The following is a 19954-nucleotide window of genomic DNA, read 5'->3' on the forward strand; positions in this document are numbered from 1 at the left end:
ATGCCAGACAAATTGCATACAAATAAAATTGTCACAATGGAACATCCAGGATAAGAGATATCTATATACGTCAGTCTCTCTTTTAACCTTTTTTTTTTTGGGGGGGGGGGGGGGGAAGGAGTAGGGGAAGAGAACTTAATTGAGACGGAGCTAAAAATACAATACAAATACCTTGTGGTGATCACTGAAGATAAATATTCTTTTGTATTGCAAAGCTTGGCTGCCAATATTATATACAAAGTAGTTTTTTTTACTGCTTATATAGAAGGACAACAAGTTTCCTCTCCTTTCGGAGGGATCATTTGTTAAAATGGTTCCACTAGCAGATCAAATATCAATTAAATCCTCAAAAGTCAACAAGGAGGTTTCATTTGCATCATAGCCCCAGTTTCTAGTTTCTGCCTGCAAGTACAATGAAAAGAGGATAATCTGAGATGAAACAATAGACTTTAAAACATTTAAATAATTTTTCACTATGATCCGATATAAAAACGTGCAAATTAATGGGAAGATTTGTACGTACAGTAGAACCTCAGAGGAACGAACACCTCGGGAATGGAGGTTATTCATAACTCTGAAACGTTCGTAACTCTGAACAAAACATTATGGTTGTTCTTTCAAAAGTTTACAACTGAACATTAACTTAATACAGCTTTGAAACTACTATGCAGAAGAAAAATATTGCTTTTAACTATCTTAATTTAAATGAAACAAGCACAGAAACAGTTTCCTTACCTTGTCAAAAAAAATTTAAATTTTCCCTTTATTTTTTTTAGTAGTTTATGTTTATAAACCCCCAGTATTACTGTACAGTATTTGGTTTTTTGGTGTTTGTTTTTTGTTTGGTTTCTGCTGCTGCGCTGCCTGATTGTGTACTTCCGGTTCCAAATGAGGTGTGTGGTTGACCGGTCAGTTCGTAACTCTGTTGTTCTACTGTACTATAATCTGATCATTGCAACTGCACCAAGTAAATTGTTATAATATATTTATATTATTTTGCATAATTAACCAAAAGAATTCTGTCATTTTGACATTTAATGATGGAAAATAGGACTGAGAGAACCCAGATTCCAATTAGAAAGTTTTGGATTTCTAAGTTTCCAAGTTATTGCTAGTAAAACTATATTATGTCACCAAAAAGTTTATTGAATTTACCATGCAACAGCCTGAATGTTTAGTGTTTTAAAGGCTTAATTGGAAAGCAGATGCTTTCAGCCTTACTTCGTACCATTATATGGTGACTAGAAAGCATCATGAAAAATGACAGCTTTCTTTCATGCTTCAGGGATGCACATGCAGCTTCTACCGACTTCAGTGAGATCCCCATCTAAGGGGAGATTTTGACAGTGTCAAATTCATTCCAAAATTAATTTGAATATTTTAAGAAGTTTTAGAACCTCAATAGAACACAAACTCCAAAATACTTCCTGTCCCTTGCCACTCTTCCACAATGCTCCCCCTCAGTCCAACTTAAAAGACAAGAAATCCTATGTTGTGCGTCTGGAACTGCATGTCAGGTGGCACTCTCAAGTGACAAATCAAATAAGGCTAATATCAGATGCTGTTTTGAGGGCAGGGATAGGGTAGACACCAAGGAGAGGAGAGTGTTTCCTAATCCACAATCGGTCGTCTTATCATTGCTGCAGATTAATGAGGCTGAGCTGTGTATTTTAAGAGGTTTGAGAAATTCTAACTAATCCTGTCATTTTAACATTTCTAATTGTATCCCTAATGGGCCAGCTATTTTCTGCTACACAATACATATGAAGTCTATATCAAACTGGTGAGGATGATATGAAATACACTTTACGAGTCGCGTGACAACATTTTAAAAAAAATCTTCCTTAAAACACACAGACACACTCTACAGTGACCTGGTATCACACTAGCTGGGACCTAATGACAATCTGATCCCCGTACAAACAGATTTACTTAACTATTCCAAAATACTATTCTACACGAAGTACTGGGGTTGTTAATGATTCATCAACCCTAAAACAAGAATAACTAAAGTACATCCCTCCAGTGCTTCTAACGCAATTACATTAGCTTAGAGTTGAAAGTACCAGGGGGTAGCCGTGTTAGTCTGTATCTACAAAAACAACAAGGAGTCTGGTGGCACCTTAAAGACTAACAGATTTATTTGGACATAAGCTTTCGTGGGTAAAAACCTCACTTCTTGCATCTGAAGAAGTGAGGTTTTTACCCACGAAAGCTTATGCCCAAATAAATCTGTTAGTCTTTAAGGTGCCACCAGACTCCTTGTTGTTTTTGGAGTTGAAAGTGTCTCATATGTGGCTATCTGCACAGCTGCTAAATCAAATTGTAGTTGCCAAATGTGTGATCATCTACTTCAGTTTGCTGCTGTTTTCACAAATTAGCAGAGGTGCCCAAGATAAACCAGAAATAATGGAGTGCTCAACCCCAAAAGAGTGACTGGGATGAGAATGCAACAAACATTGGGTAAACAACAAGTCAGGAGTCTGAAGTAGTGATGTCTGAGGAGGAGGATGCAGCCCTAAGAAAGTGTGGCCAAGTCTAAAGTTGTAATCATTGGGACATGCACAACTGTCCTAAAACATTATTAAGAGCAACTCTTCTAGAGACCAAAAACCACCTCGTCACAATCTAGACATTAAATATTTCTGCACTACCCCATCGTTATAATCCTTGCCCTTCGGGGACAGAGTAGGAGAGTCCCTTTTAAGGTCGCAAAATTCCTCAAAACTTTTAGTATGTGTTTTTACACTGGCTTCACTTAGGCCTATTGATAGAATTATTCAGTCATGAAAGTCTCCGCCGTACTTGCAGATCTCAAAGGTTATGTCTACACTATGGTTGGGAAGTGATTCCTAGAGTGGATAGACAGACTTACACTAGCTGGCACCGATGGCAGTTTGGGCTACCCACCTGAGTCCAAGGCTCCCCAACCCCCCGGGTCTGAGCTCAGGTGGCTAGCCCATGGTGCAACGGCCACATGGTGATTTTTTGCGGGCTAGCTCAAACTGAGCTTATGAGAGTCTTTCTGGGCTGGGAATCACACCTCCCAGTTGCAGCACAGACATATCCACAGTGATTGCCTAGTCTGGGAAATATCAAAGTAAATAACTTAATCAGTTGAAAGTAGATTAATTGAAACCTAGTTATTTGGATTGCTTTCTTTGAACTTAGTACAGTCCCAATTGAGGACACCGAGGCAAAATTCCAAACCGACAATCTCCCTAAAAGAAGACACTCATTCAATAGTTTGGCTCTACTCTTCAGAAACAGGGTATGAACAGGGAGAAATAAAATTAGTCTTTAAAGAAATTGTTGGACTTCTTCATTTGAGTGACCTTTGTAGTCCCAGATGCACTTCCATATCTGTCTAAGGAGCACATTCTCAAATGTGAAGGACTTTAGCTAAACAATATCCATTTATTCCAGTTTGAGCTGGGAAGTTAAAGCCCTCACCCCAAACTAAAAATATACATCTCCTCTGTCTATCTTTATCCGTTTCCTGTGAATACCCATGACTGCGATGTCAGGAAGATGAGAGAGATGCTGCAAGAAAGATGGAGGTAGACCAATGAGAGAGCTGAACACATTAGTATGCACATTGGTGGAATAATGGCAGGCGTCTTAGTCAGGTCTAGGAGAGCCTCATTAACATGTAGATTCACCCTGGAGGGTGTTGCCAACTGCAAGATATCCAGCAGCTTGTTTTGAGGATCCTTTACCTCCTCCAGCAGGATCTGCAGAGTACCTGCTACCCTTCTAATGAGGTCCTGGAACTGCCTGAAGTCATCAGCCATGGAAGGTGGAGGAGGCATAACCGTCTCATCCGGTGATGATGAAATTGGAGTCTCAGGGGTGACTTCTTCATCTGCCCTAGCTTCCTGTTCTTCGAAAGTTTCCATCTGTGGTGGGGGGGATCGGTAGGGGGGCAGGATGTGAAACCCTGGTTTCCCTGAGGGATGGCACGTGTGGTCTGTTAAATTGCTGCCAACAGGCAGCCCACAGGTCCCAATACAGCCATTATGGGGTCTGCAAAGATGCGGAGGGTACATGCAAAGCTGGTTCCACCATCCTTGGTCACCTGCAAGGTCCTCCCTGTGGCTGGCTAAAGGCAGATTCCCAAAGGGTTACGTAGGAAAAACCCCTCACTGGAACCAAGGAGACCTACTGGGAATTCTCTTCCTGCACATCCTCCCATGGGGGAGGTTGGGCAGCAATTGAGGATGGAGGAGAACCCTGGGCCATGTAATGGCTGCTCAGAGACAGAGGTCTCAGTAACGAGAGACATTCAGTACCTGTCAATAACGGGGACTCTGGTTCCTCCAACACTGAGAGGAGCCTCAAGTATAGGAATTCCCAACGGCATCGATGACGATGGGCATACTGCCGGCATTGTAGATATCAGTTGCCATTGCTTGCTCGGTACCAAGGATACCACTTGCATAGGTACTCCCAGCTGAGCTGCTTGCATCAATACTGATGGCTGGATTGAGGCATGTGTCGGCACCAATGGCTCAGTAAGATGCTTCAGGCCGAACCCAACGGTACTCTGTGCTTGTTCTCCTTACTGGTGGAGGGCATCGGTACCCTATTGGAGCCATGCATCCTCTCCTTGGAACTCTGGGGCTTCACAGGCCTGCTGGAACTGGAGAAAGAGTCCTCGGACTCAATGCTACCTTCAGAGACCGAGGACCTCACCAGGGATGTGGTCTTTTTTGGAGCAGGCTCCTTAGAGTGAGAGTCCGCGGTCCTCTTTTTGGAGTCTTCCCAGTGGGTTTCACAGACTTTCCTTTCTCAGGAGAACCATGCCCTGAGATTGATGGGGCACTGGAATTGTCCGGGGACAGATGTACCAGAGAGAGTGTGGGGGGTTCCTGACCTGGCTTGGGATGTATTCCATGGTATATTCCATGGCTTGCAGGGTGTGTTCCATGGCTAACAGTCTGAGCTTTATCTCACTGTTCTTCCTTGCCCTGGACATAAGGACCAAACAGAAGAATTACTTCTGGGAGACATGGGAATCCCCCACGCAATGGACACACTTGGCATGCCTGTTGCTTACCATAGAGCCTCCCGAGAAGAGGCAGTGTTTGAACTCTGACAAGCCAGGCATGTCCTGCTAGGAGAAGACAATTCTCCTGGAGGGAATGGGTGGTGGGGGGGGGGGAAATCCTCTCACTTAAAACTAACTAACTATACTAAACACTAAGGGCTTGTCTTCACTACCAGGGTAAGTCAACTTAAGTTATGCTACTCCAGCTATGTGAATAACTTACCCGAGTATATTCGCTGCGCTGCATCGACGGGAGACGCTCACTGGTCGACTTACCTTACTCTTCTCGGGGAGCTGAAGATATCAGATCCGAGTCGACCGGAGAGCGCTCTGCCGTCAATTTAGAGGGTCTTCACTAGACCCGCTAAATCGACACCAGCTGCATCAACTGCAGCAGCGTTGATCTCCCCTGTAGTGAAGACCAGCCCTTACTTACAACTTCCTAACTGCAAGAAAAATCAGAAGGCTGAGTATGCTCTAAGTAGATGTGGTAGGGTTCTATCTCAGACGGTAGAGAAGAAACGGAGGGCAGCTTCGCACCTCTATATAGCCTCAGGGTCTGCCACGAGGAAGTACAGGGCACACGTGCAGGCCAAATGCTAGCTCGAAATCTCCAATCAAGGGCTCAAGAGGTGCATGCACACCTGAAGTACAGCACCCATAGGGACACTACTCGAAGAAGTAGTATGAGTTCAAGAGGCCCCATAGTTGAAGTGCAGGTTTTATTCTCCCATTGATACATGTACATAACTATCACAAACAACTGGAGTCATGTATGTGCATCGAGGGAAAAATGGTGGTCTACTATTTATGTCTTCGTTATTGGTAACTAGATTTTATATTACATTGTTCAACAAGTTTTGAGGTTTTGGGGGAAGGGGGTTGTTTGTTTTTTAGTAAAAGTGATTGACCAGATGCCTTTAACATGGTTGCTCAGTAGCAAAAAAGTAGCAGCTTTCTCTCCTTTGAAAACATCTCTATTTTCAAAGTGTCACTTTACACTTTATACATTGGAGGTTAGAGCTAATCAATATTTTTATTCTGTTTTTCTATTTTGTAAACCATTTTCCAATTTTGAAACAGGAGAACAATCAAAACTAATTAAATAGAAAGATTTAAATCTCAAGCATACAAAGGCTACTTTTTAAAGTGACATGTGAAAACAGAAATGCACATTGATATTTTTTGGCTGTGGAATAGGGACAGCACTATCATTATGCTTTCAGTCACCACTAATTTACAACTGAGCACTCCTCTCTTAATGCTCTTTCAGCCATTCAAATATTCCTTTTATTTAAAGATGGAGTGAGAAAACAAAAGCAGGCTCACCCGCCCGATTTGTGGGAATGGGAAAGTACCATCCTACAATCAAGGAAATTTCTTGTTTTTATTACTGAGTTCTGACATGGAGCCATCACTAAATCTGATATCCCAGTCACCTATCAGGATGCATACAACTTACTCATCCCAGAGGCCAAGAGGATCTCTTTTCTTTCCTAATATTGCCATAAAGCAAATCTTACAACGAAGCAAAGCTATTCCAGTTAGGAGGAATTCAGAGGGATTCATAATTTTTTCATCTGCCTCATCATGTTGCTTCCAGAAAATGAGGAAGAGAAAATGGCCATCAGCCACCTCTACCTCTAAACCCAGTAAATGTGCTCACTGTTCACCCAAGGGGAAGAGAAAACCAGGCACCAATGGTCCCCACTTTAAGGTTTCCACTAAAACAGATCATGGCAGTCTATGCTACCACACATGGAGGGTGGGGGGATGGGAAGAAAAAAAAAAAAAAGCAGTTGCTGCATAGTTTAGTTAGAAGCTGAAATTAGAGGGTGCATACATAGAATCTGAGTGCAGGATTCTTCCTTTGGAATTCAAATTATTTAGTGACAGCTGCGATGCTTATGTATAGATTACTTGGAAAGGGGCAATCCTGATTAGAAATTTACACAATGGATAGAAATTAGTTAGGCTTCTGGGAAGAAAGCATGTGTACAACACCCTATTTTATAATGCACTGTGGTAGGCAGCATTATCTGGAGGAAACAGCACAGCATTGGGAGTAAAGCACATCTGAGTTTTAATCCTGGTTCTGCTGCACTCACACTGTGTAGTGCTGGGCAAGGCACTTCACCTCTGCCTGACTTCCCTTAGCTATAAAATGAAAGCAAAGCTTAGCTACTTGAGAGCTGTCAAAGTTAGTTCATGTCTGAAGAGCACTCTAAAGATGCTCAGATCAGGCACTTGAACTAAGATTAGTATACAGTACATATAGTGCTTATCTTGGTTCTAAGTGTTGTATTTTTACACTCCATACAAGGGTAAGAGTTTCAACCAAATTGGGTCCTGTTCCATAACTAGGCTCCGAGGAACTATAGAAACAAAAATAAATAATAATTAAGGAGCTCTAAGATCAAGTCATCACAGGAATAAAGCTGGAGTGCATGAGTTATGACACACAAGCTTCCCAAAGTCTTCCTGATCGCAATTGCCTTTTTAAATTTAAAATTATGTGCCCAATTAGATCACTCCACTGGCTGAACATTCTAACACCACAGAATGACGTTACCCATTAAATGCAATTACGTATTGCAGATCTTAGTACAAGAGGTTACAAATCATCAGTGGTACAATGCCTACTAATGCACACCAGGTACAGTAGTAAGTTAAGGGACAAAGTGGCACATTTTGGAAAGTAATTTCTTCAAGCCATCCTAACCATCTTTATGAATACCAGGCAATTAGAGCTACCTTCATTTGTCTATATGAACCATAAGATTTCATTAATATTGAAAGTCAGGTATTTCAAGATCTCAAACCATAGAAATTGCCATACTGGATCCAACTGAGGTGCATCCAAGTCCAATACCCTTATGACGGACAGATGCTTCAAATGGAAGTTTTAAGAAACCCTGTAATAGGCAATTATGGAATAACTTGCCAGCAGACACAATTCTTCCTTACCCCAGCAGAGGTTGTATAGGCTTTTGCCCAGAAGCATATGGGTTTATTTACTTTCCAAGTTGGCAGAGGGCAGATTCCACTGCCACATTGTGCTTCCTGGAAACTGAGGAATCAGAGTAATTTAACAACACAAAACCACACCAAAAGGGTGAAATACAGCTTCACTGTAGAGGGAAAAAAATAATTCATCTGTTTTAATGATTACCATGATTTACTCAGTTTTATGGGTATTCATGTAAACCAAGTGTCCTGCACTCAAATCTGTTTTGTGTAATACATGTATATATTTGTGTGTATATTACTACACCCACTTATCTTGCATTAAAAACATTGCTTCACTTTCTTTGATCTATCGCTTATTTTCCGGGCGATAATTTACTGGTATATTTTGGATGGAGGAAAAAAAAGCTTTGCCACAAAAATAGCACAAGGGCACAGAGATGCAGAATTTATGTTCTTTCAAAAATAAGTAATGTATATTACAATATTAAATTACATGCACTAGTAACTAGAGGAATTCATTTAGAAAGTTAGACGAGTAGGTAGAGCAGGGGTCGGCAACGTTTGGCACGCGGCTCGCCAGGGTAAGCGCCCTGGCGGGCTGGGCCAGTTTATTTACCTGCTGACGCGGCAGGTTCGGCCGATCGCGGCCCCCACTGGCTGCGGTTCGCTGTCCCGGGCCAACGGGGGCGGCGGGAAGCGGCACGGGCGAGCGATTCATTCAGCCCTACAAGAAACAAGGGCTTTGGGAAAGATGCTGCCTGTGACAACCGTGCTTAGCAGACACAGTTACACTCTGTGCTTGTATGCATCATATAGCTTCACAATGATCTTTCTTCTCAATCCCAACACTACGTTCCTTCTCTCTCTCAGAAGGACTGGTAAGAGCAGAGAGGAAAAGTACATATAAGAACGGAGACAGTAACAATCACCTTGCTTGTAATAAGGATACAAAATACTCACTGTTAAAGCGGTTATCACCAGGCGGTTTCATAAAGCAGCAATGGGAGGATAACTCATGCAGTGAGGGTTAACTGTCCCTTACATACAGTGACCAAAATGCTCCTTGCTCTAGAGATCTTACTTATGCATAACAAAATAAATCTTAAATATAAGGTAAAATGAAATGACCCTGGAGCTAGAGGGGAGTTTACAGGAAGGTCAGACAGCTGTAGATAAGTACTAGACTGTTATTTACCCTTCAGCTGGATAGATCATGTGATAGATCATTTACCATAATACTGGCTATTACTAAGCCAATGAGCAATAACTTAGTCACAGAAGGGCTGAATACTCTGGTGGACAAATCCATAAACCAAAAAGAAAACTGCCTGTAAACAAGCTCAGCAATTACAGGCATAAGGAAAAATTGCTGAAAGTAGTTAAGTGAGGTGATTTAAATCACACAGTGGGTAATGATAAGTAAGGCCCTACTTGCATCTTGGTCAAACATCAGCAAAAAATACAAGCAACAGGGAATTGAAAGTGAAATATAAGCCATATAACTGTAGAGTAAACTAGTGATAGGCAATACTATTTAATCACTAAACATGGTGCAGACTTAACATGGGCTGATACACAAGCACGTGTGACTAGGCGCCAGGGACTCTAGAGTACTATCCTTCATTACCATTGTCTCACGTACAGAGCTGAGCACTTAATACTAGTGCAAACATTACTACCCATTCTAAACTGGGACATACACACTTGCTCTGCATATCAAAACACAGAAATTACCTAAATGCATGTATTTGGCAGGACAGTAATAGTGAAATATGTTTCCATAAATATCCCACTTGAAGTAGGGCCTACAGTGATATGGAACTATGCACTGTCATGTGGGAGTAGAGCTATATATACGCATTTACCTCTACAGCCAACAGCGAGGTGGCATGTTGAAGTGTTGTGGAGGTGACAAGTTCACCCTGGGGAGGGGTATGGTCAAGTTTCAACTATCAAAGCTCCAAAGCAATTCTATGATGCCCTCCAAGACTGATTATGTAACTATGGGATCAGAACCCATCGGGGGGGGGGGGGGGGGGGAGGAGAGATCTATATAAGGGGAGGGAATTCAGAATTCAAGATCTCCCTCACCCCTTTAATTAATCTGTATGTCCAAGTATCTCCAAAACACAAGCAGAGTAGTAACCAACCTTCTGGCTACCAATCTTCTGTACCACTAACTCATACATCTAAACTGTAATCCAAATGAAAACAGTCTGAAAACTTTTGGATCATCCCGTGCTCATTACATTCATATTTTTCAGTGCGACACCTATTTTGTCTAGGCCATTCCTGGTTTTAGATCTTCCAAACCTCTTTTTTCAAGATTACTTTCTCCTTATAGGAGAATGTTAATTTTTAAATTGATAAAATATCAGATTGTCTAACATTTTGTACTATTATCAATTCATTTCTCACTCCAGAAGCCACGGGCATTCAGGAGATAACAGAAGCTTGGAGCAGTAAAATAATGAAATGCTGCAGAAAGTGAAACCCCTGGCTATAAAGTCAACAGATTGAGATCTGATTGTTGCTTGTCACAATAGGTCCAAGGTTAAGTAGGATGGAGGGAACAAGTTATCAATGTGCGCTAAAAGCCTGTGATGGGAGCTTCTTAGACAATACAGGCGAGTCTCATCTTACGTGGGGGTTCCGTTCCGCGGTTAGCGCGTAAAGCAAAAACCGCGTATAGTCAAAATTACATTGAGTTGAATGGCGGGCGGAATCGCCCGCACTACAGTACAGTATTAAAATTGTTATTTTTCTCTTTTTTGTTTTTTGTTTGCCGACCACGTAAAGCTGAAATTGCGCATGTTAAATGCGCGTAAGATGCGACAGACCTGTACACCAAGTTACAATGACATGTTATATTTATGCATCAGCTTTTATTCCCCCACAGGATCCCGAACTGTTTTTCAAACTATAGAAACACAAACACATAGGAATCGTGTCCACACTACTTTAAATGCAGGCACTTCAGGGGAAGAACACATTTGTTGTTTAAACAGGGCATAGCAACAATATGCAAATAATTCATTCAGGACAGTAAATTAAGAATACTGCATCCAACTGAAAGCAGAAGAGGGATTCGGGTAGTCAAAACATACGTACAATTACCGGTACCTAAATTAGAATTTAGCAAGGATACTAGAGCTAACATTTCCATTCTTTTGAAAAGTACCAAGGGATCTTAAGAACATAAGAACGGCCATACTGGGTCAGACCAAAGGTCCATCTAGCCCAGTAGCCTGTCTTCCAACAGTGGCCAATGCCAGGTGCCCCAGAGGGAGTGAACAGAACAGGGAATCATCAAGTGATCCATCCCGTGTCGCCCATTCTCAGCTTCTGGCAAACAGAGGCTAGGAACACCATCCCTGCCCATCCTGGCTAACAGCCATTGATGGGCCTATCCTCCATGAACTTATCTAGTTCTTTTTTGAACCCTGTTATAGTCTTGGTTTCACAACATCCTCTGGCAAAGAGTTCCACAGGTTGACTGTGCGTTGTGTGAAGAAATACTTCCTGTTTGTTTTAAACCTGCTGCTATTAATTTCATTTGGTGACCTCTAGTTTTTGTGTTAGTTTAGTAACAGGAGTGGGGTTTTTTGGACTGTGTCTTGTTTTAAACTTTCCTTTATAAGCTTCTCTGGAAAAACCTTTTATAGAATACGAAGCATTGCACACAACAAAACTGAGAAAAGGAAACTGCAAGATACATAATAATTACAAAATATTCAGTCCCCATAGTTAAAACGTGCCAACATCAAGGTCTAAAATGTATGTTTCACCCAAGAGACTAAGGCCAGGTTCCCACTACAAACGTTTGTCATGGGTGTGATGAGGTGTGACTTAATTGTGCTTTTGATGGCATAGGTGATTTTACTTGTAGGGGCTAGGCTTAAATAAACAAGGCCAACAAAAGCACAGATTTCCTGGTATCAGCTGCCTCAACACTAGGATTGGACAGTATAACAGCACAGCTATACTGGCAAAGCACTACTAAAGTAGACCTTGACCTAAGTTTCTGACGGCACAGCACTCCATAACATTCTGCCAGGGCACTGGTTCAGCAATGACTCAGAGGGGAGGGTGGGACCTGAATCACCAAGATCACATCATGCAACACCCTAGATTTTTCTTGGGCAGGAAGAAGAGAGCTCTGCCATTTAAATACTGACCAGAATCAACCCTGGTTGGTGGTAGGACAGTGAACAAGATGACAGCTCAATGCAGTAGGGCTGCAGTCAAAGAGTTTATTGTTTTGTTTAACATATTACCTAGTTTTTAAAAAAATAAACTAACTTCCAAATGAGACAAACTCACAGAATCAAAGGTTTCATCTGTTCCAATGTTAATTTACTTACAAGTTAATAATAATAATAACTAAAAATGGCAATTTATTCCAAAAAAGATGAGAAAATTCAAGTCAGAGGCCTGCAAGCAGTATTAAACTCTGCAGACAGACAGTTCCTCATACTAATACCACACATTTGAGCAATACTTGTACAGATTGTAATATTTAGTAGCCTATGTTTTAAATTACTTCTGAACATCTCTCTGTGAAAAATATGCTAATTAGAGACAGCAGGGATCAAATTAAAGGTACAAAATCCCCTCCATATAGCAACAAACCTACATTATCCATTTGGTTTAGGCCCCAAACTATTTTCAACTGGCCAGTAAAGACATGGCATGAAATTATTGTTCATGTACAACTACTCAATAAACCCATAAATTTTACAAGAAAAAAGTGTGAAGACTATTAAAAGGCTATATTAATAGCTAAAAATACTCAGGTCACACAGTGGAAACTGGAATAGTGTCTTCCCAAAACTTAACGGGATATGATCAGGTAGTTAAAATAAAAATTTTTATTAAACACAATCTCACAAAACTTCAGTTAAAATAGAAATATTTTCATGAAATTGAAGTAATCAAGAGAAAATTTGTTTGGATGTAAATATTCCTCTCTAGTGTTTGGTTTGCAACCACCACCGCCTGGGTCCCAACCTGCAATTTGTTATGCATGGGTCCCCGCGCCAACATGGAGCCAAGTGAATGGGGTTCTGTGTGGGCACAAGGGTCTACCCACATTAACAAATTGCAGGATCAATGCCTTGGAATGGAAGCTCTTTGAGGCCAGGACCAAGGTTTTGTTATATGTATGAACAGTGCCTCGCACAATGGGAAGTTGACCCCGTTTTGGACATCTAGGTACTACTGCAAAGTGATGCTAGTGCAGGTAAATCAAAAAGTAAAACGAGACAACTCAGTTTCTATCTAAACTGAGGGAAGCATATAAAGTAAACACCTTAAAAATGTTAATTATAAACTTGGATCTTTATTTACACTTTTCATAATCTAAAGAACTATTCTGTCATCTCTTGTCATGCCCAGTCTATTTTCAGATTATAAACTCTATGGGGCAGAGAATGTGTTTTATACCTCTTCTGGAATTGATCTAGCACACGCAGATGTTAATAACAAAAAAAAAAAAAAAAGTAGTAATAGTAGTAACTTAAAAACAAATGATTACTAACTCCACAATGTCTTTTTTAGAGAATGAGAGCCTAGAAAGTCTAGAAGTGGTTCTCCAATTTGACATCAGATATGACTGATCAAACAGAGCTCTAAGCCAGCAAAAGCCAAAGTGAAGGACACCAGGTCATCGTGGTGTGGATCACACCCCAAAGAATAGAAATAAATGATTGAACGGAAGCCTTCTTTCGTTATCAAGATATTTCCAACATAAACCTTTTGTATGCATTTATAACTGATCAGCAAGTTACAATAGTAAGTAGGCCAAAATCAGCTTTACGTAGAACCAAGGTCTAGGAGATAAAATAAGCAAAAGCCTTCAAATTAAAGTTTTCAGAATTGTGTTTTCAAGTTACTTGCACACATTTCAAGCCACTTCCTTATTTAAATCCCATTCTCCCTCTTCAAAGGAAGAAAGTGTTACTCTTGTTAAAATTCAACACTGTAGAAAGAGAGGATTTTTTGAATGACTGATTTTTAATAAATTAAACAGAGTGGAGAAGCTACTATAATTGTCGAAGCCAGTGGATATGGCACTAGACATGAATAAGGAGACTGAGTTCTATTCCCAGCTCTTTCATTAAATATCTCAGCTTCCTTCCCCATCTAGAGGAGGATAATGATACTTATCCTTCTTTGTAAAGTACTTGAAGATCTATGGATGTAAAACACTACAAGACATTTATGAAAAGGGCTTATTCTAGGCCTGTACAGCACCTAGCACAATGGAACTCTGATCATCGCTGAGGCTTTTGGGTGCTACTGCAACAATAATGCTTTCAAGTTAAAAGTAATTTGCAAAAGACAAGCTTCCTCACATGGGTAATATTAGATCACTAAAACCGAAAAGTATTTTAAAATAATTTATTTTTCACCTTTTGAACTATTTCTGCATTTCACTAAGGTTGAAAAAGTTTCACTTTCTGAGATTCATTTGGCACAATGTTGCATTGTTAGAGTTTAAAAGAAATACTGAAAATTAAATGAAACTTTCAGTTTTTAAATGTAAAGAAAGTCTATATTCATGTTTAGTAAAGTAAGTGTGTTATGTATATTTGTTTATAACAAAACCTATGCAAACAAAAACTAATCTGTGTCTGAACTCCCTGACAATGTCCTTTTAAAACCTGGAATTCAAGATTGGCACAGGAACACTAGAAACTGAAGGCTGACAAAACCAGACATACCACTTTTTCTATCTATTAAAACTAGTGCCCGCCTTTGACAAGAGACAATAAAAAGGAGACTCAGCAGAGAAAAGGTAAACAACTTCTTCAGAAAAAGTCTCACACCCTGCATTTTTAAAATGTCAACTTTGTTTCCTGTCCTAGAAAAGTCTCAGTTGTGTACGGAGTTAGGGTGCACCAGGAAGCAAAATGAATACTTAACCAGTGTTAATAAGAAGCCAGCTCTTCAGCTGGCTGTTTTTAACCATCCTGCTTTAGAAACTGTTCAGACAAACTAGAGAAACTGAAGATTAAATCAAATAGAGTCTCATGTTTTGAGAGCAGATTCTTAAATTTTAAGATCAGAAATGACTATTAGATCATGTAGTCCAGGGGTAGGCAACCTGCGGCACGCGAGCTGATTTTCAGTGGCACTCACACTGCCTGGGTCCTGGCCACCGGTCCGGGGGGCTCTGCATTTTAATTTAATTTGAAATGAAGCTTCTTAAACATTTTAAAAACCGTATTTACTTTACATACAACAATAGTTTAGTTCTATATTATAGACTTATAGAAAGAGACCTTCTAAAAACGTTAAAATGTATTACTGGCATGCAAAACCTTAAATTAGAGTGAATAAATGAAGACTCGGCACACCACTTCTGAAAGGTTGCCGACCCCTGATGTAGTCTAACCTCCTGTATAGCACAGGCTATAGAATTTCATCCAGTTACTCCTGTACTGAAGCTGATAGCTCATGCAAAGTTGCAACAAGTTTACCATTAAATAAAAACTGCATTCTCTGATGCAGACACATTTTGGGTGAAATTCTCAGTCTTTTCTCCACCACAACAAATAAGGAATGGCAGAGAAACACACTAAGTGATAACTCATGTCGTGCTACATTCTTCAAAATGAGACAAAGGTGATGGTCATGATGATAGTAACCAAGGCAGCCATGCTAGTGACAGAATTTCTCATGTGCAGCATGTAACTATGCAAATACCTGAGTCTACATGTTAGGTTGCCCTAAGGCAGCTTACGTCAACCTAATTCTGTAAGCATCTACACGAAAATGTAGCTCCCACCAACGTAACTCACCCACTACATAGACTTAATAATTCCACCTCCAGAAGAGACGTAGCACTTAGGTCAATGTAATCAGGTCGATACAGCATCAGTGTAGACACTGCATTGCTTACACTGACTGTTGCTACCTTTCAGAAGCCATCCCACAATGCTCCATACTGACAGTTAAATCACTGCAAGCGCTCCTTGTGAGGACACGACACAAGGAGCATAGTGTGGACATGCAAAACCAATTTAACTACTGTGGTGGCTGTATGTCGATGTAACTTAAACCAGCTTCATTTTGTAGTGTAGACTTGCCCTAAACTATCTGGATTTTTTTTTTTTTTTAAGATCCTCAAAAAAGGAGTGTTTTATTTCCTGGATTGCCTTTTCCCCCACCCACTCCACCTCTGGCCAAGAGGCTGTGAGTCAGTTATATCCACAGTAGCGATAAGGTGCAGTGTGTGGGTTCAGGGGGTAGCAGAAAACTTGAGAGAAGGGGGGGGGGATGAACCTTTGCAAGTATTCTGGGGATTTCTTCCAGTACAAGTGATTTTTTAAGTGTATCACTTCCTCTCCCACCTGAGAGGCCTGGAGGACATGACAGGGGCCAAATAAGCAAGGGTGGGTTTTGGAGGGTCAGCTGCAAAAAACAGTGAACTTGGGGGGCAAAAGGGGGAGTGGGGAACAGCAACTAGCCATGACTGTGGAGGGCAGATCATCTAGAAGAGAGGTGGATGAGAGGGGCAGCTGCCATGATGTGGGGGCAAATCAGCCATCATAATGGGAGGGAGACAGATCAGCTAAAGGGGGGAGAGGTGTTGAGGTTGTCAGAGGGGCAGCAGCCATGATGGGATGGGGCGGAAGGGGAGGCTGAGAGAGGAGCAGCAGCAGCCATGATGGGACACATGGGGTGGGCAGATGAGGCTGTGAGAGGGGCTATAGCCATGACGGGCCAGGTGAATAGCTCAGTGGTTTGAGCATTGGCCTGCTAAACCCAGGGTTGTGAGTTCAATCCTTGAGGGGGCCACTTAGGGATCTGGGGCAAAAATCTGTCTGGGGATTGATCCTACTTTGAGCAGGGGGTTGGACTAGATGACCTCCTGAGGTCCCTCCCAGCCCTGATATTCTAAGAGAGGGGCACCAGCCATGACAGGATGAATGGGGGGGGTGCAGATGAGGCTGTGAGAGGGGCACCAGCCATGACAGGATGAATGGGGGGGGGTGCAGATGAGGCTGTGAGAGGGGCACCAGCCATGACGGGATGAATGGGGGGGGGTGCAGATGAGGCTGTGAGAGGGGCACCAGCCATCACGGGATGGGGGGGGGGGCGCAGATGAGGCTGTGAGGGGGCAGCTAAGACGGGACATACGGGGATAGTGAGGTAGAAGAGGTAGTCCCAAGGTATGGGGTCAGAAACCATAACGGGGGAGTCAGCTGAAGGGGGCGTGAGGGCAGCACGAGGAGACAGCTTGGCGGCGGGGGCGCCCGCCAGCTCAACAGGGGGCGGGGCAGCGGCCATGTTGGAGGGCAGGAAGGGCCTAGTGGGGGGTAAGCGCGCGGCCGCAGGCCCGGACCCCGACACCCCATAATACTCACGCCTTGTCCACCAGCTCCCGGACTTTCCACATATTGAGCATGGCGGCGGTGGCGCAGAGCGCTCCCCGGCCTAAGTCCCCTCCTTCTCCTTCGCCGCCCGGAGCCCCGCTCGCCGCTCCCCGGGCCCCCGCCGCCGAGGCACCGCCAGGCCAGACCAGCCTCGGCTCGCCGCCTCCTCACCCCACAGCTCAACGGCACCTACGGACGCGGCGCGGCCCAGCCTCCGGAAGCCGACGCCACATGCCCGCAAGGCCTGCTGGGACTTGTAGTCCACTCCCAGGCGGGGAGCGAAGACCGCCGCTCTCGGCCTTAGCCCTCGCAAAGCATGCTGGGGGAGGTATTCCTCTTTGCCCCGCGAAGCTTGCTGGGAGTTGTAGTCCTCGTGAGGTAATCGGAAGAACTTCGGGAGTTCCTCGCAAGGTATTCTGGGAAGGGTCCCCTGTCTTCTTGGGAGATGTCGTTTCCCTCAGAGGGCAGGCGCTGGGGTGTCTGCCATGTCTGCAGACAGTGCGGGGGGCTGCAGCGTCGGGGCCCCCTCAGAGCACACCGCTCTCCCCAGTGGCCCCGGAGACCTCAGACCGGGGTGTCCCGTCTCCCTCCCCACGGGGCGAGACAGGCGCCCGCTCCGCTTGGAGGAGGCTTGGCACAGTTCGATTTTTAATATGTTTGTGGAAATAATGTTCACAGGTAATATCGAGGTGTTTGTCAACGGTTTTAAAATTATTTTTATCTGTTTATTTTTTCACAGTTGTGGGAAATTAACAGGGGGGTATCTGACAATAATTATTCAATGAAAACTTCACAAAGCCCCAAAACTTATGAGCCAATCAGCTGGGAGGAAGAATTTAATCCGAAAATAAAATGTGATTGATACTTAGATGCTCAGAAAAACACAATCAAAGAAGAAGATCGTGCAGGTTTAAAAAAAAACAACAACCAACAACCTGGTGTAGAGGGGAAAGGAAAGCAGCTATGCAAATTCTATCTATATTTTTCAGTTGGAAGGGTGGGTAAAGATGACAAGAGTCAAGCCCCATTGTCCTAGGTGCTCAACACACATAAATTAACATTGTCCCTGCCCCAAAAGTGCTTGCAATCTAAGTCAAGTTGCAACAAGTGACTGTAAATCTGGGGTAGAGATGACAAGATCATGAGGTTCCATAGGCTGATTATGTGCACTACTTGATGGCTCATTTAACTGCACAACAGGTTTTTAGGGCTGGAAGGAAAACAAAATACTTATTTCACTGAATATCCACCAACATTTGAAAGTGAATAAATGGGGATTTTGGGGACAAAATAAAATGGAGACACAGCTTTGAATAACAAGGAAATACACTGAAGCAGGAGGGCATTTTTGGAGGAATGACACGGGAAAATAAATATTTTGCTTCAATATTCTGGTCGGAGTGTTTGCAGTAGGGACAATTGGCTAGTGTGCCGTTGTTCTAATTAATTACCAGAGCAGTCAAACTTAAAATATTTATAACAGTCTGAAAGTTTTTTGAAATGCTGAGCACCCACACCATTTATTAACGTCATTTGGCATGGTGGGTGCTCAGGATCTTTGAAAATCAAGTTGTAGTTGTATTAAGATAGGAACTGAAAAATACCGAGGAACTCCAAATTAGTAGGCCCTTTTGAAAATGTTGGGTTACGGTCAGACCACAAACCACTGTTATACATCAGATGAACAACAAGGTAGTCTGCCGCCCCGTCTCATGCTCTATTACAACATGGCCTTTTCCTTTCATCCTACTTATGTGTATTTAATAGATTCTCCTGAAACACCTGCATGGATTAATTTCTTTTTTTAGAGCAGAGGTGGGCAAACTATGGCCCGTGGGCCCGTCCTGCCCGGCCCTTGAGCTCCCGGCTGGGGAGGCTAGCCCCCGGCCCCTCCCCTACTGTCCCCCCACCCCTGCAGCCTCAGCTCACTGTGCCGCCAGCACTCTGGGCAGCGGGGCTGCGAGCGCCTGCCGGGCAGCACGGTGGTGTGGCTGGCTCCGGCCGGGCCGCACGACTGCCAGACCTGCTGCTCTGAGCGGCATGGTAAGGGGTAGGGGAGAGTAGTGGGGGGGGGGGTTTGGATAAGGGGCAGGGGGTCCCAGGGGCAGTCGGGGGACAGGGAGCAGGGGGCGGTTGGATGGGGCGGAGGTTTGGGGGGGCGGTCAAGGTACGGGAAGGGTTGGATAGGCGAGGGAGTCCCGGTGGGCCTGTCAAAGTGTGGGGGTGTAGATAGGGGTCGGGACAGTCATGGTACAGGGAGCGGGGGGGTAGGATAGGGGGTGGGGTTCTGGGGGGGGGGCGGTTGGGGCGGGGGTCCCAGGAGGGGGTAGTCAGGGGACAAGAAGCCGGGGGGGGGTGGATGGGTGAGGGGTTCTGAGGGGGGAAGTCAGGGGGTCAGTGGGAGGGGGCGGGGGCCAGGCTGTTTGGGGAAGCACAGCCTTCCCTACCCGGCCCTCCATACAGTTTTGGAACCCCGATGTGGCCCTCAGGCCAAAAAGTTTGCCCACCCCTGTTTTAGATCCATGCAAGAAACGACAAGGAGACAGATCTA

At 43.3% G+C, this 19954-nt stretch overlaps 1 protein-coding gene across 1 annotated transcript in view; it reads right to left on the bottom strand.

Moving 5' to 3' along the window:
- The window catches only part of CLINT1 (clathrin interactor 1), a 79602-nt gene extending 62133 nt beyond the window's left edge, over positions 1–17469 (bottom strand). The window contains exon 1 of the mRNA XM_065409280.1: positions 17395–17469. Coding sequence (XP_065265352.1) covers positions 17395–17435 — 41 coding nt within the window. The 5' untranslated portion in view covers positions 17436–17469. The remainder of the gene's footprint in view (positions 1–17394) is intronic.
- Between the last annotated feature and the right edge of the window lie 2485 nt (positions 17470–19954).

This window comes from Emys orbicularis, chromosome 8 (genome assembly GCF_028017835.1).
Source record: "Emys orbicularis isolate rEmyOrb1 chromosome 8, rEmyOrb1.hap1, whole genome shotgun sequence".
Taxonomy (NCBI): Eukaryota; Metazoa; Chordata; order Testudines; family Emydidae; genus Emys; species Emys orbicularis.